At 41.4% G+C, this 25,114-nt stretch overlaps 3 protein-coding genes across 3 annotated transcripts; 1 reads left to right on the top strand and 2 right to left on the bottom strand.

The window, feature by feature from the left end:
- The first annotated feature begins 2,495 nt into the window (after positions 1–2,495).
- Positions 2,496–6,877, top strand: LOC104434165 (LRR receptor-like serine/threonine-protein kinase RPK2). The gene is given in 2 exon segments (XM_010047153.3): positions 2,496–4,014; positions 4,017–6,877. Coding segments are annotated over 2 exon segments (3,348 nt in total). The 5' UTR covers positions 2,496–3,008; the 3' UTR covers positions 6,359–6,877.
- A 2,586-nt stretch (positions 6,878–9,463) lies between these two features.
- Positions 9,464–12,810, bottom strand: LOC104434154 (cathepsin B-like protease 2). The gene is made up of 10 exons (XM_018872555.2): positions 12,550–12,810; positions 11,789–11,842; positions 11,609–11,689; positions 11,332–11,488; positions 11,069–11,148; positions 10,861–10,986; positions 10,503–10,721; positions 10,196–10,309; positions 10,070–10,105; positions 9,464–9,959 (listed from the first exon to the last, which is right to left on the bottom strand). The coding sequence occupies exons 1-10, from the start codon at positions 12,619–12,621 to the stop codon at positions 9,825–9,827; spliced, it is 1,074 nt and encodes a 357-aa protein (XP_018728100.2). The 5' UTR covers positions 12,622–12,810; the 3' UTR covers positions 9,464–9,824.
- Positions 12,811–15,104: 2,294 nt separating this feature from the next.
- On the bottom strand, positions 15,105–24,528 carry LOC104434141 (membrane protein of ER body-like protein). The gene is made up of 7 exons (XM_010047126.3): positions 23,928–24,528; positions 20,361–20,867; positions 19,920–19,976; positions 17,651–17,860; positions 16,698–16,916; positions 16,193–16,254; positions 15,105–15,913 (listed from the first exon to the last, which is right to left on the bottom strand). Exons 1-7 carry the CDS (start codon positions 24,406–24,408, stop codon positions 15,455–15,457), a joined length of 1,995 nt encoding a protein of 664 aa, XP_010045428.2. The 5' UTR covers positions 24,409–24,528; the 3' UTR covers positions 15,105–15,454.
- Between the last annotated feature and the right edge of the window lie 586 nt (positions 24,529–25,114).

The following is a 25,114-nucleotide window of genomic DNA, read 5'->3' as shown; positions in this document are numbered from 1 at the left end:
ACAAAGTCCTTAGTCATAAACCTTTTTTTTACCAATTTAGTTTTAAACCTTTTGCTTTTTTGTTCCGGTTCACCATTTGTCCAAAATTGGCCAATCGACATCGACGCTGAGTTGTCCAAAGACCCATGAGCTTTTTTAATAATATTTTATTTTAAAAATTTATTAATTTTTTTTTTTCTCTCTCTCTCTCTCTCTTTTTTTTCTTTTCCTTCTCCCTCTTCCTCCTCCTCCCTCCTCCTTCCTTTGGCTTTGGTGATCGGCCAGCCGGACTAAGGTGATTCGGTGGGCAAGCCTCGACCGTGAGGCGAGCCCTCGCCAGATCCGGGGGTTTCGGCTAAGCCCCCTCGTTGGATCTGGCGAGGCGATCCGGCGGGGGCTCGCCCCGCGGTTTCTGGGCGTGAGCTTGCCTCGCGGTGGCTGGGCTAAGCAAGCCCTTGCCGGATTCGACGAGGGGGGCTCGCTGTCGTGTCTAGCGAGGCCTCCTCACCAGATCTAGCGAGGGCTCACTTTGCCTTGCCATCGCTAGGCATGAGCTCGCCTCCCAAATGCTCGCCTCGCCGGCGCTTGCCTCGGGCACCGAGGCGAGGTGAGTCGAGATCCGGCAAGGGGGGCTTACCATCGCGTTTGGCAAGGCTCGCCTCGCCTGGCGACCGCGAGACAAGCCCTCCCAATTTTAACCGAATGGACTCAACTAGAACAAAAGTAAAAGGTTTATGACTAAATTGGCCAAAAAAAAAAAATAGATCTAGGACTGAATTTACACGATTGCAATAGGTTTATGACTTTTTTTGTAATTTTCCTTGATCAAGTATAATTCTCAAGAGGGTTTTTACATACCTGTGAGTTTGTGCAAATACAGGATTCCTCTCATCCGCTAAAGGAAATATAACAAAATAGAGTAAGAAACTGCTTCATAGCAAAGAAATTTCAGATTGCAATAGATGATCTTCATTCACACTCCGATTCTTGTCTTTATAAGCTATCTAGAACCCAATCACACTAGGTGACGTGCTTGGAAATATGCAATTGGAGAGTAGATAGGGGTTGGGAATGATTTGAAATCGTGGCTTCTTACTGTTTTAAAAGTTACTAAAATATTTCAACTTGAGGGTTGGCTTTGGTGGGAGAATCGATAACAGTAACTACAAGGAGGCGAATGTCAAGAGAGTATTTTAAGACTATTATTGAGGCTTTTCCATCACATGTCACAAGACAAAGAATATGCTCTTCGTTCATCAAACCACGTCAACATGTTTCGACAAGCTAGATTTTTCTGTTTAAGGGCAATTGGTTCTAGGGTGGGCAATTCCCATCCTAGAATAAAAAACTATCCACTATTAGTTCTGAAAAATTGGAATTGCTAGAAATATCCCCACCTCAAAGAGGCATGAGACTCAATAGCGAACAATGAGACAAGAGACCATTGAGAGTGAGAGAGGGATTGACGAGGCCAAAGGTCACTAAGAGCGAGAGTGAGAGAGGAAGGCAAGATTGCGAGATGAATGAGGTGAGAGATGAAGAGAAATCAAAGAGGAAATTAAGATTTTGATCTAAAAAGTTAAAATATAAAAATAAAATTTATATATGTATCAATAAAGTCCAAATAGGCGGTTTCACACCCATAATGAAAATGAGGACCGGATTAATATTCCCTGTTTTAGTAAATCAGACCGATTCTTCTAAGTTGATTCAATTCGGTTTTAGGCGATTTCCAATTATGTCGGTTTGCTTCAACATCGTGTTGGCATTATTGACAACCTTAATTAACACGATCCCTTTATGGAATTGCAAAGATAAACATCATAGACACGAGATGGCCGATGACAAAGGGAGAAGAATGACTCAAAAGGTGACGTAAACGTGTCGATAGAGTCGACGTTTCAAGATCGGCGCCTAGAAGACGACGGAGGCAAAAGGCTACGTAGGCAGGCAAATTCGCCCGTCGATGTCTATCACGTTGACTAATTGAATCTAGACAACGACTCCCCGACATGGGCGGCGTCCAGTATCAAATCTTCGATTTCAACAGCAAATTAATTAAATAAAAGAGAATTTGACCCCAAAAAATTTAAATAGAGAGATATTTTGAAGTAGCGAACTGTTCGAAGAGCCATTAAAATGATTCGGGCAATTAAATATTCTAAACGATTCCCAGTCACACCTCGGTTTTTTTTTTTTTCCTCTCATTTTTTACTGTTAGGCAATAAATGAAAAGGGACTTTTTCAGATTTGTTTCTGGAAACGCTTGTAAAAATTCCTGCTGTCTTATTTTCGCAACCAATGCATGAATTTCTCATAATATCATGTTTCCCTCTTTTGCTTGCTCCCACCATGTATTATGCTTAAAATAAAGCAACGTGTCGAGCGACTGAGGACACGTTGTCATGATTCTCTCTCTCTCTCATCCCCTCTCTCTCTTTCTCTCTCTTATTTTCTATTTCTTTCTTTTTTTTTTTATAAAAAAAATGGACTCGCATGGACGACACGAAACGCGACACTGCACGCACCTGCTACAGGCGACCTTTTTACAGTCCCTTTTCTCCAGCTGCGCGACCTCTTTTTCCTCCTCCTTCCCTTCCGCCTCCTTCCCAGATTTGCTTCTTTACTCTTTCTCTCTCCTCCTCTTCTCTCTCTACTGCTTTCTCTCTCTACTTCTCTTTGACGGGTTCACTGCCGTTGGGTTATAAGCCTTGTCACACACTCGCAAGCTTCCTGCTAAAAAGCTCATTCTCTCAGGCCGAAACAGTAGACAGAGGCGCCCCCCTCGCCGCAGCTTCCACCGCCGGAGGCTCGAGCGGCGTCCGCCCGCGTTGCTTCGCCCCCGATCTGCCCCCGAACGAGCTCAGGCCGCGGCCGCCGTCGTCTTCCCATGAAGCGCCTCGTGCTGCTGCTTCTGCTTCTGCTTCTGGAAAGTGGGTAGGGTTCGGTTCTTTCTCTTTCCTTTTCTGCTCGTCCGTGTTCCTGCTTCATCTCGAGTGTTTCGAGCGACCCATCTCGCGGCTCGAGAAATGCGGCGGAGGGCACCCGGCAAGTTTTGGCCTTTCCGGTCGGTGGTCGTTTCTTGCTCGATCGTCCTGCTCTGGGCTGCTTTCGGGTCGGTGGGTGCCGGCGCGTCCGACGGGGACGGCGATAAGCATGCACTGCTGGAGCTCAAATCCGCCGTCATTGTTGACCCGTTAGGGTTTCTCTCGAATTGGAACCCGGACGACGGAGACGCGTGCGCATGGAACGGAGTTGCGTGCGACACTCTCTCGCGGAGAGTCACTGCTCTTCGCATTTCTTCCAACTTCAGCTCTGCATGCTCCGAGTTCGACTCCGTGGACGCGCGAGGTAACTTCTCCTTGCTGTTTCCTTGCTCGGACTATGTGGGCGGCAAGCAAAGCTTGCCATTTTCGGCGAAATTGAGGGGTAGTATATCGCCTGCGATAGGGCGGCTTTCTCAGCTCAAGGTCTTGTCTCTTGGGTTTAATGGTTTTTCCGGTGAGCTTCCTCAAGAAATCGGCCAACTTCGCTTTCTGGAGGTTCTTGATTTGAGTTTTAACGATTTCGGAGGACCCATACCCTCTGGTCTTCAGAATTGTACTGCGCTTCGAGTGGTTGATCTTTCTGGGAACCAGCTAAATGGCACGGTCCCTTCATTCTTAGCCACGCTTCGCAGCCTGGAAGTAGTTTCATTGTCATTTAATATGTTGACTGGACCTATTCCCTCTGAACTGGGTGAGAAGTGTGGTGTGCTTGAGCATCTCAACCTCGCTGGCAATTTTCTTTCGAGTTCGATCCCTTCAAGTTTGGGAAATTGCAGTAGGTTACGGTCATTGATTTTGTCGTCAAATATGTTAGAAGATCGCATACCTTCGGCTCTTGGCAATCTTGGAATGCTTGAAGTTCTCGATGTGTCTAGGAACTACTTGAGCGGCATTATACCTCCTGAATTGGGTAACTGCAGTCAGCTCAAGATTCTCGTGTTCAAGAATACCTATGGACCTTTGTTTACCAGAAAGGTTTTAGGCACAGAGGACCCTCAAGGGAGAACAGTCATGACGACTTCAACTTTTTTGAGGGTCAATTGCCTGAGAGTATCGCAAAACTTCCCAACTTACGGGTACTTTGGGCGCCAAACTCAAACCTGGGGGGAAGTTTTCCTCATGAATGGGGATCTTGTTCTGATTTGGAGATTCTAAATGTAGCTCAAAATTTCTTTGTGGGACAAATACCTGCAACGCTCGGCAGCTGTCAGAGCTTGTATTTTCTTGATTTGAGCTCCAATAATTTCACTGGATCGCTTCCAAAGGAAATTCCTGTTCCTTGCATGGTCGTCTTTAATGCCAGCCGAAACTTTTTGTCGGGAAATATTCCAAGTTTTACTCGTGACTGTCCTCAAAAGTCGGCTAATTCAAGAGTGCCGCGTGTCAACATGGTTGATTTCTACACCTACTTTTTCTATCAATATTCCGGCACAGGCGTTTTTTCTTTTTCGTTCAATGCCGATGATCTGGCTATATTGCATGATTTCAGCAGAAATATGTTCTCTGGCCCCATCCCTTCCTCACTTATTGCTTCTGACCGTTTATCTGCACGCCCTTTCTATGGATTATGGTTGAATGAGAATAACCTCGAGGGCAATATTTCGTCATACTCGTTTCTCTTCTGCCGTTACTTGGCCGGTCTAGCTTTTGACATTGGTAACAACAAGATAACGGGAGAACTTCCCATAGACATGGGGAACATGTGCAGTTGCATGAAACTTCTGAATATGGCGGGAAATGAACTAATGGGCCCATTTCCTCCAACTTTTGCCAATTTGGTTGCTCTGGTGAACCTTAATCTCAGCAGAAACAAGATTCAAGGATCCATACCATCTTATATTGGCCAGATGATGAATATGAGGTGCCTATCTCTGTCAACCAATAACTTCACTGGTACCATTCCTCCGGAACTTGCTCAGCTGGCTTCCTTGGAGGTCTTGGAACTTTCCTCGAATGCTCTGTCAGGGGAAATACCAGCTGCTTTTGCAAAACTTCAGCATCTGGATGTTTTAAACTTGGATCATAACAGACTATCTGGACAGATACCTGCTGGCTTCAGTAACATAACTTCTCTCTCAGTGTTCAATGTGTCTTTCAACAATCTTTCTGGGCCCGTCCCTCTTAACCCAGAGTCTATAAAGTGTGAAAATGTACAAGGTAATAAATATCTCCAACCTTGTACCACTATTTCATCTTCCTCTGAGTGGGAGCAGCAACACTCTGGTAATGTTTCCCAACAAGCAGCTGATTCTCCTCCTAGAAGCTCACTGGGAGGAGGCAATGGATTCAAGCCTATAGAAATTGCTTCCATCACTTCAGCCTCAGTCATCGTTTGTGTCCTGATATCACTGGTTGGCCTGCTTTTGTGTATGAAGAGATTAGGATGCAAATCGGTGTTGTGTCAAGGATCGGAAAGAAAAGAAGTCGTAACTTTCAATAACATTGGTGTTGAGCTGACATATGAAAATGTTGTTAGGGCTACTGGTGGTTTCAATATCCAAAATTGCATCGGCAGTGGAGGATTTGGAGCCACATACAAGGCCGAGATTGTACCTGGAGTGGTAGTGGCTGTGAAGCGGCTTTCGCTTGGAAGATTTCAAGGCGTGCAACAATTTTCTGCTGAGATCAGAACTTTAGGAAGAGTTCAGCATCCTAACCTCGTGACACTGATTGGATACCATGTGAGCGAGTCTGAAATGTTCCTCATCTATAATTACTTGCCTGGTGGGAACCTTGAGAAGTTTATCCAGGATAGGCCAAGGAGGACTGTGCAGTGGAGTGTGCTTCACAAGATCGCTCTGGATATCGCACGTGCTCTTGCCTACTTGCACAATGAATGTGTTCCAAGAGTACTGCATCGAGACATCAAACCGAGCAACATTTTACTAGACAATAACTTTAACGCATATCTTTCTGATTTTGGGTTGGCTAGGCTCTTGGGTACTTCTGAGACTCATGCCACCACTGATGTAGCCGGGACTTTCGGATATGTTGCCCCTGAATACGCAATGACTTGCCGTGTCTCTGATAAGGCAGATGTGTACAGTTACGGCGTCGTCCTTTTAGAGTTGATATCTGATAAGAAGGCACTGGATCCCTCCTTCTCTTCGTTTGGAAATGGCTTCAATATTGTGCAATGGGCTAGCATGCTTCTCCGACAGGGACAAGCTGACGAATTTTTCACAGCTGGCCTGTGGGATTCTGGGCCACATGATGATCTCGTTGAGATGCTTCACTTGGCTGTCCTGTGCACAGGTGAACATCTTTCTGCAAGGCCTTCGATGAAGCAAGTTGCTCAAAGCCTGAAGCGCATTCAGCCCTCAACTGGCTAGGGACGTTTGGTCAACATAGCTCTTCTGTAAGTTGGAAAAATGTTGAGATAGGGACCTGTAATTGACCATTGGTTTATCATTTATTCAGTCACATATCTTGTAAAGAGGAAACAGCTGATCTTTTCTCTTTTCACCTTTGGGGTAGGATCTGGTTGTCAAATTCCCAAATTGAATATAGCCATTATGACAGCTCCATATTTGTGTCTTTTTGCCATTTCCCAGTGACCTGGCCGAACTGTTCTCAGTTCATTTCATTTTGTAAATTTTCATTAACAAAAAAAGGCTCATGGTGAAAGTAGGATGACTAATAATCTTGGACATGGTTAATTATATCTAGAGCTCCCTAGTGAATTAAGATGTGGTAGGCTGATTGCGAGATGGCGGCAACTGTGGTGGAGTTGTACATTTGCTGAGAGATACTGTTTTGATTCACATTGTTTGTCACATATTTGTGGTCACTCCTATGCCAAAAACCAGTCTGTGGCACCGCAGAGGTCAATATGCTTCGATTTTTGTTGATCATGCTTCTCTAGCTGTCTGTTACATTTGTTTTTTCATCTGGATGTACATTAACCACTAGAGAATGGTTGTCAAATGCTCTGCTCAGTGAACTCAGACTTTAGCATTTTATAGATGTTCTCTCCCTCAGTGAACTTACTATCACGAGCCAGGAGTTTGGCATGTATTACGTTCAGTCACGTATGTTTGAATTGAGACTAAGAAATAGAAAATGGTGCTGGCTGCTGTTTTTTTTTCATTTTTTGCTGATATTCTCAATTGTGCTTTACCTAACCAGATTTATTTTTGCACAATTCTTCTGCTTCATCGTTGCACACATGCTTACGATCAATACATTGTGTGTCAGTTGAATAGAACATGATGTCACGTATTATTCTACAAAACTAGAGACTGTTAATTTTACATGCTCTAGTAGGACGACACCGCCTCTCGTACATATAGGGTGAAAGGCAGTTCTGAAAAGAAAAGTTCATCCGCCATTGGCTTCCTGAATAACATGAAATTCTCAACTAGGATAAGCATGTTGAAAGTACAGGAGAAACCATCTACTTTTGTGATTTCTTTTCAAAGGTCTAGGAAGTGTCCTGAAACATACATTGTGGATAGTAAATTGTCAAAGATGGGTAGCGAGCAATCATAGCGACTCACTAAGCCTTACACAGTTTTTCATATCTTAATTCTAGCCAGAACAAAATTCTTTCGTTTTTGGTACCCATTTGTATCACAGGTTACCGACTACCTCAGAAGTTCTGTACATCCAGTCTAAATTTTCAGATATCGATAAAACCAATGCTCAGTTTAGAAAATAGTTTTAATAGTTGTCCATTTAAAGAAACTCCTAGTCTCGAATATATCCTGTATGATCTCACTGGGTGTTTGTTATAGATGTGACTGTGTTGAAGGGTTGTACTTTGGTCATAGCTTTTCATGGAATTGTTATATTCTCTTTCCGTGCATCAGTTCCTGTTTCAGGAATATATGATAGCATGGGTGGATACTCCTGGTTACCAGATGATCCATCAGTCATCAAATTTTGGTAAGCTCCACCTTCTACTTCCGTGTTTGGAAACTCTTAATAATGCTAGCTGCTTCATGCTTATTGAAAGGAAATGAATCAGAGTAAATTTTTCCTTCTATACAAAGCAGTTTCTCCTTTCGTGGAATCGCCCTTTGATTTACAACATCTGGTAGAGCTTTTATGGTCTATTCCACTGCTTAAAGCTAATGGGGTTTCTTGGTATAAAATACCCATTCCTTGCGATATGCGCATGCTATTTTTCCATGTCCTCATTTTTTCCCTTCCTTGTGAGTTATTATGAGGATATATTGGACATTTTGTTACCATGTGTTTTTCCACTTTCGCATATTTCTTTGTCAATAGCAGTTGATTAATTGGAATGCCCATTCTACTGATTGTCATTCCATCATCACTACAAAATGAAGAGTGGTAAATTTATTGGTCTTCTTCAGTTTATGCCTTTTTCAAATTGAAGGAAGATGCTAGCTCTGCATACTGCTACTTGAAGTGATGTGGTAAAGCGTATCCAGAGAAATTCAAGTGATGCATTGAATGCCTCTCTGTCTCTGTCTTGAATATTTGCTAGATGTACAGCTTCTGTTATTCGGTAGGAGGTTGGGATGTTGGGATGTTGTTTCTTCTGGGAAACAGTCAGTAAGAAGGTGATTTTCTGGTGCTTGCTGATAGGAGTGGTCAGTAGAGGTTACACGTGCACAAGGCTGTTGATTGACTGTTTCTTGCATAGTTGACTTTGACGTCCTTGATGCAACTAATTTAAGGTACGCTTTACACTAACCTGAACAATTCTTGGATTGCCGCTGGCTCTGTAAATGCATGAACATTACAATGATTTATTGGCATCTTACTGCACTGGCCAGATGACATGCTTATGTTGATTATGGTCATTACCTTAAAGAACCATCGGAGTCATCTCACTTCTAGATTGGTATCTTATAGTTGTACACATGGTTCATTGGGGGAAAGAGACAGACCTCGATTGCAGCAATATAGACAAGATCTTGGCAGGCCGAAGAAAGTATGTATGAAATCTGGATATCCCGTTTGTGCAGATTGAGTTCCAATTTCTTCATCTATAGACATGATTTAAGGACTGACCATCCTAGTTGCAAACGACTGCAAGGAACTGGATCTGAGAAACTGGAAGGATGTCATTTGTGAAAATCTTCTTTTCTTATTGGTATTGTCAATCCGCTTGGTTGTGAGCATATTTGGCAAATAAAGCTGTGCCACTGAAAGGAATAGTGGGTGAAATGTCGGTACTGTGGTATGAATGAATTAACTTAATTTATGAGTGAAAAGACATCGAATTTGACACTTGGGTTTATGCACTTGTAAGCCTATTCACGTTTGCAGAGTCCTGTTTACCTCATCATGTTACGGGAAATTCAGACCCTGAGATTTCCTTGGCACCCTGAACCCTTCCAGATTACTGCTTCAAGTTTTTTGAGCAATTTGGCTCCCAGCAAAGGGTGAGGTTTTACCAGAAAATGGGAGACTAAACGTGACATACCTTGCAAACAATCGCTGAAACCTACATGCGCCTCAAGTTGGCATGGACATCAAGGGTCCCTATTTATGTATCATAAATGGAGTTTTCCAATGTCTCGGCACATAGTAGAGTGAACCCTTATTAATAAACTGAGCCATCAGTCTGGCCCTGTTGCTTTCGCAAACGGCTCAGGGTTCAATTCTACAGCAACTATAATTGCAGTTGGTAATGAAAGATGAGAATTCAATTAGTTCTTGCGGAAACAAGACTCTATTGATACAAAGGAAGAAAACAGCGTAGAAGCATTGCTGCCGTAACCGCATCGGGGGAAGTATTTGCTTAAATGGAGTCCAAACCATCGTCTTCCACGGTGACTGATGCACATACAACATGTAATACGACGCTGAATCTCACATCCTTCACAGCGACGCATCCCCAGAATCATCCACGCTAACAACCTTTCTGACAAGGTTCTTGGTTGAAGGCAAACCAGTAACCACATCCCCTTCAATACCACACTCATTCGTGCCCCTTCTGATCTTGAAATAACCATCCTGCAAGTCACAGACGAGAAAAACTCTTTTAACCCAAGAAGAGAGAACATTAAAAGACACGATTGCCAACTTTTCTTAATGCAATGTCAAAAGCTTAAGCAGAGACGTACGTCGCCCCAACTGCGGTTCCACTGATTCGCAATAAGCTGCAACGAGGAAAAGAGAGCGAATATCAGCCATATTAACTGATTTATTCACTGTTATTAAAGAAAGAAGATGCCTAGAGGATAATATACCCAATAATCCTCGCCATCGTCAGTAGTTCCCCAGCCAATCAACTTAACAGCGTGACCACCCAACACATCACCGGTAACGTGCTTGTAAACTCCTGACTTGTAATGAGCGAAATCCTGCAATTAAATGGACATTATAGACACATAAAAGAATGGTATTGATGAGCTTTACAGTCCCAAAATCTTGGTCATTCTGACATGATGGCAGAAGAAAAAGGCATACGCAAGAGTATGCAATCAACCACAGCCTCTTGCCTCTATCAACCATGCCAGAGCATACTCAGTCCAAAACCAAGTCTTCTGGCATTACCTCATAAACAGTGAAAGACACCTCCACAGGTCCATTCTTGTAAATTTCGGCCATAATGTTGTATGGATCGGAATCGACTCTGTATGCACTAACGCTGTAGTGTTTTGAGGACCTCCACATCTGGTTCCCATTCACACACTTCCTCACACACTTCGGAGTGGGATATTCAGGCTCACAACCCGGGTGGGAACAGCCGATATCATCAAAGTATGGATAGCACTGTTAAATAGGGATAGAAATGCATTAGCTATAAATCAGGATATATAAGAAAATGCAAAAAGTTTGGAAAGAATGATCTTTTGAACTCCTTTGGGTTTAGACAAATGCTCTTCAAAATGGCAAAACCAAGGATTCGCACCTCTTCAGTGACAACACCGTGGTGCATAAAGTAGCGCCATGCAAACATGGGATAACCTCCATTGCAGCCGGCTCCGCACATAAAGCCACAGCAGGCTAAGAGATCATTGACAGAGAGAGAAATGTTCTGAAACAAGACATGTAGGAAATGAATGCGATTTTATACAGGATGATAGCATTTAAGAATAATCCCATTGGAGATTTGTTACCATTCCAAAATGGATACAGAAACGATCTGACAGTGACTCAACAGCACCAAATGCCCAGCATGAACCACAATGACCCTGATTCAATAAAAGGTGATATCGTTAGCATTTTTAGGGCAGCATACAAGTTATAATAAAGGTGCAGAAGCTGAATTGCTTGATTACCTGATCTGCCATTTGGTAGGTAATCCAGCATCACACAAGAAAGAAAGCGTCAGCATAATATCTAGAATAAATCAAATGAAAGACCAAGCAAACAAACTGACCTAAAATTCTTCCAATCGTGCTGCACTGGGACCAAGCAGTTCTAGCATCAAACTTTTCTGGCAACTTCAAGGATTTTGGATGAGTTTTGACAGGAACCTGTGTCAGCTCTCCGTGAGGGGTTGGCTTAACTCCAAGGAGATGCTTAAATTGGCCAACCTGGGAAAAACCAAAAACATTAATCAGGCTATTGACTGGAACGTGTGGGACAATAACTAAAACGCAGAATGCTTCCTGCAAATAGAGTGGACTTATTATCATGATGCCTTGGAGACTTACAGTGAAGTTTGAGAATCTAGGATTCATGGCAGCTTGCCATCCAGCATTGGGATTCTCATTTATCTCTTTGATTATAGAGTTCTGCACGATAATATTGAAGCTCAGGACATATTGTTCAAACTAAAAATAAAGGAAGGACGGATTAGAGCTTCGATCTGTATCCTCCAAGAACTGTATTACCTGAAGAATATGAGAGTTGAGCTTGAGCTGGGAAAGTGATTTCTCTGCATTGACCTGCCAAGATACGTTCAAAAGAAGTCACATCCTTTACTAAGGCAACATAAAACAGAACCACAACATGATAACCTTCAGCTTTTATTGAGAAGGCAATCATGATCATCAAGTCTCTTGCCCTTGTTCGGACTTCTCATTATTAGACCAGACCCATCTTTTCAAAAGCAAGATATAACTTTCTTTGGATAAAAGAGAACAGATGATATCAACCAATTGTCAATTTAAAGCAGCAAGTTCGCAACTTCCATAATCTAAAGTGCATGATGCATAACGTACCAACTAAGAGAGCAACACAGAAGAAAATAGGAGAACGATGAACAGGCTCAAACTGAATTCTCAAGGATCGGAAACAAGCCAAAGTTCAAGAATTGAAACTAGAGCTCGACCAATAACGATGGCAGGTAATAACATCAGCTAGAAGACCATGATCGGCGCGAAATCAATCGAAATTCAGGATCGCAAAAACCAAATCTTTACTCGAAAATCTCCAACTTCGCGGGCGCCGTAAAAAAACCCACATCCTGTCTCTCAACTTTCAAACCGATTCTTAAGAGTTCTTTATTCTCTTGAAGAAAAATCGGTCTCCAAAAGCTAAGCTAGAGAAACAAGCTCAAATTAGATCATCCATCAGCAACCCAAAGATGACACGAGGAAAAAAGGAGGAGGAGGAGGAGGAGAAGGGAGAAAGGCCCCGTTTTCTGACTTACCTGAGCGAGCAAGATGGAAAGGGTTGCAAGGCAAAACAAGAACTTGACCAAACCCGGCTGACCGGCGGCCATCTCTCCCTCTCTCTCTCTCTCTCTCCTCCCTCTTTGATCAAGAAGAAGAAGATGGCCGTGGAGGGGAACTGCAAAGGGCGAGTGAAATTTATGCACGTTGCCCCTTGAGGAGAGAAAGGATCAAGACAGATTCAGAAGATAAGATGACGACAGGCAACAAGAGGAGGAAGATTCCCAAGAAGAGGAGAGAGAGAGAGAGAGAGGAGACTTTTCTTGGTTTTTATTTATGCGTGGGATTCAACAAGAACTGGCATCGAAGCAACCCGATTGGGTGGTCCGTCACGGCAGGTAGATATTTTAGGGGCCGTTTTCCTTATTACAAGTGCCAATCATTTTCCCAAGATATATTTCCTTAAATTTCTCCTTATCCTCATTTTTCCCTTTTATGGTCGGAACATGGCGCAAAATGTTTTTTATTTTAAAAAATAATTGCACAAATGATGTCCGAACTCTAATATAATACGTAATATTATTCCTATTTTTTTTTTTTTTTTAGGATTCACATCAAACAATTAACTAAAATTCATAGAATATAAATTAAAAATTTATGGACAATATCGCTGAACTAAAATTTGGCATCATATTAAATAAATTAAAAATTCAGAGATGATATTTTATATTGGGTCAATATTCATAGACAATTTGGGTCATTTCCTCTTGTTTTTATCTTTTTATCATGTGATTTCTCTCTTCTTTGAATTCTTTGAATTATTTGAGGGAAGATACAAATGAACGGTATATGATGATTATAAAGCTGTTTGCTTATATCGCAACCCTTCAGGAAATACAAATTGTGCCCTGATGACGATATTGATTTTGTAGATCTTTTAAGACCCAAATCTACATCGAGCAAACCCAACGAGCAAAGTTTATGCCATCGGTTTCCGTTTCCTGAATTTTTATTTATTTGTTTTTAATTGCGGGCCAATAATTCCTTTTCAAGTAAATTCCAAACCGAATTCTTGATGCGACTCTGGAATCTTAGCCTGGGCAGAAGAGCCTCAAATAACGCCATACCCCAACTCCAATTATGGGAACTTTTCAGACAGCAACATGCACCATCATCTTATCGTCCATCGATAAGCCAGTCACCTCATTGATGAATGTACCGACGGGGTAGTAAATCCCATGCTCTCAAGGGCCAAAAGAAAAAAGAAGAAGAAACTCAGATGCTTCAAATTTTTTATCTCTGTCGACAAAGGGCCGAAGTTTTGCAATTTTAATGCTCTTGTCTAAGGTTAGGTTATGCAATATGCATCGAAAATTGCAAAAGAGGGTACTAAAATATGTGCTTCTTTTTCCGGCCGTGTACTCGTTACCGCGAGAAGTCATCCCAAGTATTTTATGATGCATTTGCTAACGATTCAGTTCCCGATAGTTGATTCTAATTAGAAATGATTATTTTTTATTATGTTCATGGGAACTGATTTTGAGTAAAAAAACGTGTTTGATAACTGTCCAAATTTTTTTATTTTGGAATAGAATTGCGTTTGATACCGTGCTAATTAATTTTATCCAAATTAATTTCTTTTGATTTTTAAATAATTTTTAAATAATATTTTTACTTTTTACTCTTTTTTTTTTTTTCCCTTTTTTCCTATTCTTCTTCTTTTTCATGTGGCCGGTCGACAAACGAGGGTCGGCAACGCTCATTGGAGCGTCGCCGGCCCTCGGCGAGGTTGGCCCTCGTCGGTCGAGCCTTGTTGGCAGCTAGGTGAGGCTCGCCCAGCCTTGCCGGTAGTTGGGCGAGGCTCGCCAATGGTTGGGCTTGCCTTTGGCAAGCTCGCCGGACCTCGCCTTAGCCTAGCGAGCTCGCTGGACTGGCGATCGGCAGCGGATGGCGGCGGCGGGCGGCGGCGGACAATGGTGGGTGGTGGCGGATGGCAATCGCGGGATGACATAAGGGAAGAATGAGAGTTTCATTGTTTTGATTCTTTTTGATTCTCGGACGAAGAATCCTATTTTTTTTTTTATTCTCAATTATTTTCCCAATCTGTTCCCGGGAATAAAAATTTTACCAAACGCGATTCTCGTCCCAAACTAATTCTAAACAAAAAATCAAAATCAGACACTGTTTGGCACGTTGCTAAACAGGCCCTTAGAAACACTCTGAAACATGTCTGCCTACGATTGCATTGCATGGCATGTGCACGCACAGTTCCCAATTCATTGAAATGTTAGATTTTTCAATTACGTGTAGATCATCGCATCACGGATTAAGATACCTTGTCAATAAAGAAAGACGACACTCAAAACATGCATGCGACCAAATTCATTTACGTGCTGGTATTATGTCTTGATTGTTTCAAATATTGCCCATCTCGCACTTAAATAGAAAAGAAGGAAAGAAAGAAGAAAACCATCGACTCGTGATTATGCAGAAGAAGAAATACAGTGCAACATGTCTAGGAGCATGATAGTTGCTTCCATGGATCCAATGATACGTTAAGAGGAAAACGAGCACCACAAGATGCCCTTGGCAATTGTCTTGAAGAGAGAACAGTTGATCATCAAAGGAAAAGTAAAATACAGAAGTTCACAGAAAGGCCATGTCCTTCACATTGTTTTATTTCCCGATGTCAAGACGGCGAAAGGAAATGGTAAAATTTTCCTAGTATGAATCGCGAGGCAAACTCTTCTTACTAGAAATTATTCATACATAACATGAGAATGAAGGAAGAGATGTGAAGGTGAAGCCGGATCCTACTAGTTTCTCTACTCTTGGAAAGGAAAAGAGTCGTGCCTTCGCATGACATGAACGAAACAACTACCTTCAGAATAAAACTGCTTCCGTCCACTCTGTGTTGGAAGTGCTCTTTGAGATCCCATGACTTCAGTAGGATGCCCATCCAGACTGCATCGTTCCAGTCTCCAAAGCCCCGGTCCCAGACAGAGATGAGGTCGAATTGAACCAGCCGAGCTTCGTGAGAAGCTCGTCAATCAGTTCGCCGACTAAGAAAGAGATTCCTGATGCCATGAACCCCATAATGACATAGTGTAGCACTGTCTCGAAGTAAGCTTTAGGCGGCTTCCTGACATAGGCTTTCCCTATGGCAAGTAGAAAAATGCATAACAGAGAAGCAGCCGCAACGGCAGCCAGCTTGTAATCCCTATTGTCACTCTCCCTAAATGAGAATGCATAAGTGATTGGAGCCACGCAGCCAAAGATTATAAAGGATAAAATGGCTACTATTGCGTGCCGGGGAAAGTGTTGTCTCTTTCCTAGCACCTCTTGGTACCGGTCTACCTGTTCGGTACCTTGACTGGGCTGCTCATTCTTCAACTCTCTAAGCTGCAAAAACTTACCTTTATTACAACGAGAGCTGGACACAAGTTAGCCAAAGCTAACACGTAATGATAAGTTCTCACATCCTCGAATAGATTGGCTTTATTACAAGAAGATGCGGTTCTGATTTTAATTAACACATCCTCAAGTCCTTTTGGGACGAAGTTTCTATTGGCAAAGCAACTTAGTAAATTTTAGAAGAAATCAGCGATGTGATAAATATTATGTGGGAAGATGTAAAGATCACTACGAGATGCCTGACATGGATAAAAGAGAATTACTCACGTTATGGCCAATGACGATAAGTCCTCCAAACAGATTAGCCAATCCCAAACCTAAGGTGTTCACTGCATTTGTATATGAAAAAGTTTAGAGAACAGTAAGAAACCCTGAGAACCGAAATGCAGTAAACTTATTCATAGAGAAACTATTTATAAGAAAAGTAAACACAGAAACACAGTCAGGCAACATCATCGACATCTAACGGTACAGTTAGGCACCAAAGAATAAAAACATAGGCGGAAGCAATGTGAACCAAACAAAAACTAACACAAGGATGGAGTAAACTTGCAGGGCACTAAGCAATCAACTCAGAAATTTTGAACGGTAAAATCAAACATCACATGTATGCAGCTTTTTACATTAAATATGTCAGAAATTTTTATAAGATAAAATAAGCCAAATATTGAAATGAACCCAAATGTATTTCAGATTTGTGTGAAGTTGGGATACACATGAAGGATAAGCAGTTTAGAGCACATTACTCAATGAACGAAATTTGGGTACATACATGTGGCGGCACCAGCTCCTGCTGCAGATGACACAACAGCTAGACTTGTTATTGATTCTATCAAGCCACCGTAGACAATGCTCTTTAAAATATCCCATTCACGAGGTTGATGAGGTTGAACAACTGGTGGCTCTTCGGGTAGTGTCTGAGTTCCAGGTTGTGCTGCAACATCACTTGTGGGTGCCGTGAGTGTGTCAATCTCAACTATCACGTCAACTTCTGCATTTGTGATGATACAAAGTCATGACTTAATAATCGAGCTATGAGTAGGTGCAGAAATATTGTTGTAAGAAGTCTATTCAGAGGAGAGAGAGTGAGCAGAAACCCAGAAAAGTCGGCGAGTGGTGACTTGCACCTTAATTGAAAATCTCCTAACAAAATAGTTTTCACAACTGGCTCTGGCAAGGTTAAAGAGCAGTAAGCATGAATATTCTGTCAATGAGATGTACTAATGTCACACGTAACCTTCTCTGCTAGTGAAGGAACCATAAAAGTTTACAGGAGTTACCCTTTCAGGAACAGGAGCTCCTAAACAAGAACTTATACAGATTCCAGCTACAGAGAAATTAAAGGGATTACGAATGGCGTTCAGTAGAACCGGCAAAAGCATCCCAATATTTAAGCAGCACTCTTGGAAAATGGATGATTACACAACAAGCGCACGGGTTATCAACAGAGAGATGAATACAGACACACGACATGTAATAGAACAGTGATTAGGCCAGCAGTAGTAAGTCTGAGTGAAGACACGCCAAGTTTGTTAGTATGTCAACAGGAGTGCCTGCATCGTGTGGACAAGTTTGTGTGTGCATTCTCCAATTACATGCTACAGAGACCAAGAAGGCACCAATTTCACATACCATTTTTGACAGCATCTCTTAATTCTTTTCCAACATTAATTGCTTGTTGGATATTTTTTACATGTTGCCTTAATTTAGTTGCAGAGTCCTCACCATTCGGCAGTTCAGCTGGAGATGGTTGAGCTGGGGATGGTTTAAGCCCTGTAATTGCAGGAGAATCATTGACAGCAGATAATTTTTCTGGGTTTTCCTCAGTGGGTTTCTGGTCAATCTTTTGTGGACCTGGCACAATAGGCAATGAAGGTGGTATCGGTTCATCGGTCGGAGGTTGTGTATTTGCATCTTTAGGAGATTTTCCATTAGCTGCCACAGTTTCACCCGAAATTGATGTCACCAAAAGCTCCAGCATTTCAATAACACATTGTACAAAAGACATAATGAGATTCACTTCTTAAATTAAACTAAACTAGAGTCAATTAATACCATGCAGCATTACTTTGCAGCATTTTATCAAGAAAATCATGCACTGCACGCATCGCTATATCAAAGCATAATTTAGATCTTAATTCTCCTGGAGCCAGGTCTAACACCTTGAGTATGGTGATTGTAACTGGAATTCTTGCTCTGTGGTTAACACTATAGAGATAGTTCTGATTTTATCAAAGACTAGTATGTTTGACTCATTAAATTCTGTCCAGGTTGATTGTTCTGATATTTTTCTTCTCCCTTTTTTAACCCTTTCTGCTTGAAGATAATGACTATTCAGAGTCGGGCATTAAAATCTGAGGACTTGCTGACAAGCCCCAATTGCTTCAGTTTAGAGGGAAGGGGAGAATATTGAGCTGTAAGTCCATTGAACATTTCTAACGGTCATTCACTTTCTTTCTTCCATGGATAAGAGGAAAAGATTTCCAGGACAACCGAGATAGCCTTTATCTGGTTCATCATGCACCAAATCCATACATCTAATAATGGCAAGAGAAGCGATAGAAAAGATCAGATGAATCCTTTTTCTTTCTGGATATATACTTATTAATAGCTGGTGAGACAAAAGCATCTGAATTAGCCAACTACCCAGTTACTTTAGTTGAATCTATATGCTCTATGTGCATCTGTGGTGTCTCTGTCACAGCATTATCCGCAACATCAAGAAAACAGTCTATAAAATTAATTCACCTTTCCCGAAATATGATTGTAACACAGTCAGTCATTAGAAGCTTGCTGTTGATTTAACATGCTTACAGAAAAATGAAGTAATAAGACAGCATGGTGTACTGAACATATGAATATGTTTAGAATATTTAGTGGGCATTCTCAATATCTTCTGCTAAAATTGATGTGAACAATTACAATCACATTATGCCTTAAAAACTTAGTGAACAATAGACGCCACAGCGATAAGTTTCTGGTGAGTGTAAGGGCACACCGCAGTCTCTCTCTTTCATAGATTAAAATAACTCTTTCCAAGACAACCAATGCAGTGAAGTAGCACCAACACGGACACTAACATGCGACACGCCGACACGTCATTTCTCAAAAAATAGAGGATTTCGATACATTGGGACACCTTGTACATTAAATGTATATTTTTATATATACATGATAAATTATCATTTTTATAATTATTTCAATTAAATTAATTTGATTCAAACACACAAATAAATAAATAATAAAAAAGAGTCTAGAATGAATTTACTCTAAAAACATTAATCCACCATTTGTTAATATCATTCATTGTATCAATTTAACAGATTCAATTACATTCCTTTCTAATAATTCATAAAACTTGGAAAAAAAAAATCAATCCACATTCCACTATTAAATTTGACATTTAACAATAAGTTGAAAAAAAAATCCACATTTCACCATCAAAAGATAGGGTTTCCTTTCTCCCTTTTTATATTTTTATATTATTATATATTCACACTTTGACCCCTAAGTTACTTAAAATTTCAAAATTGATCTTGTGCATGTCAAAATCGCGTGTTGGGAGATGCCTGACTCATGTCGGGGGTCCGACACATACAGGGCTTCTTTGATGCAATCCCTATTTATATTGAAAAGCATATTGAAAGAATCTATATGACGTTGTTGTCAGAGAGCTTTTACTAAATAAGGATGATAAGTTCTATGCCGCAGATGCATGGAGTTTGCAGGGTCAGAAGGACATACAAGTATGAGAATGACAGCAACTGTTGGTCCTTAATAAAGCTCATATAGGCACGCACATTTTCAAAGCTGTTTACTAAATGTAAATCTGTGAAGTTGTAAGAAGTTTCTTATTTTTTTTCGGTTACGGGATGTAAACTTTTCTGGCAAATGCTCATGATGAAATTGGTTAATCATGGACTGCAGGGCAACAGTCCTTGCTGAATAACTGGTTTCCATCTACTTGGTGCAAAAAGATAGAAGAATCTACTACCTCTTGTTTCGTCCTCCCGAGGATCAGCATCTTCTTTCACTATAAAAGGCCAGACTCCTGCTAAGGAAAAATTGTAGTTCAGTTCCCACTCTATGATTGCAAACTAAATTCAACATGGACAGACAACACAATCCTTTCTGTTCGGTGTTTAGTCTTGAAGTCTCAGTTCTTAGAAACTTTGCCATTTACTTGGCTTCTTTGGTACTGCAACTATAGATATAGATTCCAAATAGATAATTACAATCTGTTACAAAAGATTTTCTTAGTAAGTTTCAAGTAGCTCATACTCAAAGATTCCTAAACGTGTTCTTAACCAACAGAAAGAGTCATATCTGTGACAAACCAAGTTGCAAGCAGCACAAAGAATTAGAAGGTGCTTAAAAGAAATAAGTATTCGGCACAAATTATGAGCTTCCATAGCAATGAGAAATGAAAAAATACCTTTAAGAATGAAAATACCGAAGCATGTCTGACATTTAAAAGCTCTTTGATCCCCATCTCTAGGGTGATCACGGATGCTAGGAGTATGGTAAGGTTCAGGTTGAGGAGCTGGTTCAGAGGGAGGGTCACGCACATAGGGCAACTTCCTTTCCTTTCTCTCAAGGATTACCGTTCTTGTTATACGAGATTGACAATTGGGACAGTATAAATCATGAGTATTTTGCTTCTCTAATACCCTCTCAACATCAAATTCTGTCTCTCCAGGGTTAGGTTCTTCTTCAACTACTTCGCTCTCCTTAGAATACGTGTTTTTCTCTTCATTTGACTTTCTTGGAGATCTCTCATCTCCAGAAATTCCTCTTTCTTGATTATCAACCAGAGAGCTTTGAAAAGCGCTGAACCTCCGTGTTGCAACATTGGAGGTTACATCCACTGTCTCTGTTTCATACGAAACTCGTTCAACATCGCTGTATTCCGTCTTGACAATTCTTTGGATGGATTCTATACCTGCAGTGGTTAGGAAGACAAGCATTGTCATTAATCGTTTATCCAGAGTGGCGTGCGAGTCCCTATCACGAGCAAGTAGTCATACAAGATATAACAGTATCCTGCGACCATCTACAGGTACCCCCATGAATCATCAGATTAGACTACCGTGAAGAAGCCCACGCACAAAGAAATGCAGCTCTCGAGATAAGCTAACTTGAATTAGTTAATCAGCAAATGCTCCACAGGATGGAAGCTCAATAGGACAAAAGGCTAAGATTACATCAACCAGCGCAAGCCCGAGAGTCACCGGGAGAATTTCCCTTATTCAAGTGCAGTGCAAACGGAATCACAGACAGAAGCCACTACTATGTCATAAAATCTATGCCCTAGCAATCAGATTTTTTTATCAGCCACATTGCCATACAGTTTAATACGAGCCCAACTCTTTTTCTTGTTTCCCATAAACAAAGAATGCATCCCTCTAACCAAGTCTAGTCATACTAAGCTGAAGATTCAAGAACGAGGCGAGTGTTCCACAATAGAGCTACCCAGAAAATGGATCGAGACAGTGTAACCAATAAAGAACTCAAGAATCACCCAGAAATCCAAAGAGGTTCACAGACAAAAGAGGAACCTTGTCAAGCTGGATCAAACGGAGTTCAATGGGACTAATCCTCCATTGCGAAGTCCAACACAAATTTGCTAATGAAGCAGATCAGATTAAGCGACGGAAAGACAAAAGATTGGTGGAGTCGAGTGAGTGAGTGAAAGAGGGTCCGTTTCTCAAACTCCACTGGCCAGACAAAGACCCGGGGCATTTTGGTAAATATATTCTTATCGAGCTGGAGTACGCTTGCGTTTGGTAACGATTACATTAGGAATAAATTCTAATAAAAAATGATCTTTTTTTATTCTCGTTAGAAAATTCTAACCATTTAAACCATTTGGTAACTATTCAAATTTTTTTTTTAATTCGAAATAGAATTACGTTTGATATCGTCTTTCATTGATTATGTTTCAAATTAATTTCTTTTAATTTTTAAATAATTTTATACTTTTTTTTTTTTTTTTTTTCTCATATTCTTCTTCTTCTTCAAGCCGATGACCTCACTGGAGCATCGCCGGCCGAGCCTCGCTTGTGGCCAAGCCCGCCTCGCAGGGGCTAGGCGAGGCTGCTGGCCACCTGGGGCTGGGCGAGGCTTGCTGGGGCTAGGCGAGGCCCGCCTAGCCACCGGTGGGGCTGGGTGAGCATCACCGGTGGCTGGGCTTGCCTCCAGTAAGCTCGCCAAAGGCTACGGCGGCGGTCGATGGTGGACGCGACGGTTGATGAAGAAGAAGAAGAGAAAATGGAAGAAGAAGAGTTGTTTTGATTCTTAGATTTGTTCCCAGAACAAGAATTAACTTTTTTTTTTATATTCTTAATTCTGTTTCAAATCTACTTTCGGAAACAAAAAAATAGAAATTTGTTCTCGTGAACAAAATTTTTACCAAATGCGATTCTATTTCTAAACTACTCCCGGGAACAAAGAATCAGAATCAGCAAAGATCACTGTATGATAAGAAGTAAGAAGCAAGAAAGTCCATCCTTCACGTAGAAAAAAAGGGCATGATTTGTGCAGGATTGCAAAATTTAATAGAAAAAAATTGCAGTTCCTCTTTCAAACATTCGATGTATCACATTCACTGTCACGTTGCGTGAAATTGATGAGACGAATGTGATGGCGCGAGTTGAAAATCCTATGTTACATGAGTTGTTCGAATTGAGTGATGTTGCTAGCAGTTTGGGGTGTGTTTGTTTGTATTTTTGTTCAAAAATTGTTTCGGAGAACAAAAATAGAAAAATTATTTCTGTTCTAGGGAATAATTTTTTACCGTAAAAACGCGTTTGGTAAATTTGTTCCGAGAATAAAAAAATGAATAGAAACACGTTTGGTATATTTAGGGCCTGCATGGAAACACTCATTGTTTACGTTTTGAACAATTTTTTTGTTTTTTGTTCTGGAACAAAATTGAAACAAAAAAAATAAACAAAAAAAGCTTACTTCTTGTTCCAGAAACAATTTTGAAAAAACACTTCTTCTTCTCTCTCTTCTCTTTTCTTCTTCTTTTTTTTCGGCCGGTCGCCGGCCTCGTATGGCTGGTGACCGGCCGTCGAGGGCGATGACGTCGTCGAGGTCGGCGACCTCGCCGGAGTGTCGCCGGCCTGTCGAGGCTCGGCCTCGCACGCGTCGACGACGCCGAGCCTCGCCTTTGGCTGGCGAGCTCGGGCTCGCCCGGATCCCGCGAGGTCGAGCTCGCCCGACCAAGGCGAGGCCGCAGCCCGTCGGAGGCCGATGATGGCCGAAAGAAGAAAAATAAAAAAGAAAGGAAAAATGAAAAATAAAATAAAAATATTTAAAAATTAAAAGAAACAAAAAAAAGAATAAAATTTACCAAACGTGTTTCTATTCATTTTTTATTCCCTAACAAATTTACCAAACGCATTTTCTGGTAAAAATTGTTCCCCAAATGTAAACACTTTTTTATTTACATTCCAAAACAAAAAAAGAGCGAAACATTACCATGCAGCTTTGGTATATTTATATTCTTTTTTGTTTCTTTTAATTTTTAATATTTTTATTTTATTTTTCCTTTTTCCTTTCTTTTTTTTTTTTTCTTCTTTTGGCCATTGGCCATGTCAAGGCCGGCGACCGGCCGACGAGGGCCGGCAGCCTTGCTGGATCTGGGCGAGCTTGAGCTCGCCTAGCCAAGGCGAGGCCGAGCGTCACCGGCGTGGGCGAGGCTCGACCTCGACGGCATCACTGACCAAAGAAAAAAGAAGAAAAAACGAAGAAGAAAAGAAAGAGAAAAAAAGAAATGAGAGAGAAAATTTATTCTTCAAAAGTGTTTCTGGAATAAAAAAATAACTTTTTTTTTTGTTTTTTATTTCCGTTTCAATTTTGTTTCGGAAAAAAAAACAGATTTTAAGCAAAAATACAAATAAACGCGTTTCTATTATCTTTTTTGTTTCTTAAAAAAAAACAAATTTGTTGTTCATAAGCAAGAAAAAAGAACGTAACCATGCACGCCCTTGCTTACCTCGTCCGTCGTCGAAGTGAACGATGTTGGTCCAGGTCGACTCATTCATTTTGACCCCATTGTGGGAGTGGGGTTCTGTCTTCGCCGCTGGTGCAAGAACCGCGACATCTCCCTTTCCATTCGCACCGCCATTGCTCCCATTCTCGTCCACTTCGTCTCGCTCCGGTGCGGCTTCTCGTTCTTCTCCTGGTTCTTGCTCTGCTTCTGTCTCTGGTCCCTTTGCTTCAACATCATTTTCCCCACCATTCACCTCCTCAACCCATTCTTGTCCTGCTTCCGGCTCTTCTTCTGCATGGGTGCCATTCTTGCTGGTCCTGCTGCTGTCTGTACTGGAATCACCATTCCCAGAAACACCACCTTCATGGACACCATATTTTCGCGTCGTGGACTGCCAACTCAGCAGACCCACTACTTCTTCCTCCACTTCCACTTTCAGATCATATTCTTCTCCCTCTTGTTGCAGCTTAGCTGGAGCCTCCATCGGCAGCGAGACAGAGAGACAGAGAGACGCGAGATGCGAGATACGAGGAAGATAGACACACCAAACTGCCACTGCTCAAATTTGCCTTTGTCTACACTTAACGGGGAGGCTTCAGGCAATGGGCTGAGGCTTCGATGACTTGTTTAGTCCACACACCACCACCATTTATCATTCATCTGGGTCAACGTCAACCATAATAAATTAACAAAAGAAAACCAAACAAGCAGTAACTCGTGTCACATGCATCTCAAGCCCAGACCAGACCGTGCGGCGCGAGCGCGTGGAGCGCTGAAAGAACTGTGCGAGTTCTTAATAACACCTCGACAGCTCTCGTCCATCTCTCTCTCTCTCTCTCTCTCTCTCTCTCATATCTCATCACTTCCCCAACTACCAGTGCAAAAAAATTATTAGCATAGTCAACAGAACTTGTCCATAGAAAAAAATTCGACATTATTATTTGGCAGTAAGTGGAAATTGGGAAAGTGTTGCATGCGCTTGATCTGTATCTTCAAGTGTGAATTCCAGGAGAACGTGTGGATAGAAGAATCCCAGTGCAGATTATAACAAAATAAACGCCACGGTAATGGGAACGCCTTGAAAGTCACGTTAGCATTGATCACGAATCTCCCTAGAGTCCCAGAAGGAGGCCGCATTTTGATGACATTAAAATAAGACCATGCTTCGAAAAAAATGGTTCTTTTTAAGA

Source organism: Eucalyptus grandis, chromosome 1 (assembly GCF_016545825.1).
Source record: "Eucalyptus grandis isolate ANBG69807.140 chromosome 1, ASM1654582v1, whole genome shotgun sequence".
Lineage (NCBI taxonomy): Eukaryota > Viridiplantae > Streptophyta > Magnoliopsida > Myrtales > Myrtaceae > Eucalyptus > Eucalyptus grandis.
This window is presented reverse-complemented; position numbering and strand designations above follow the sequence as displayed.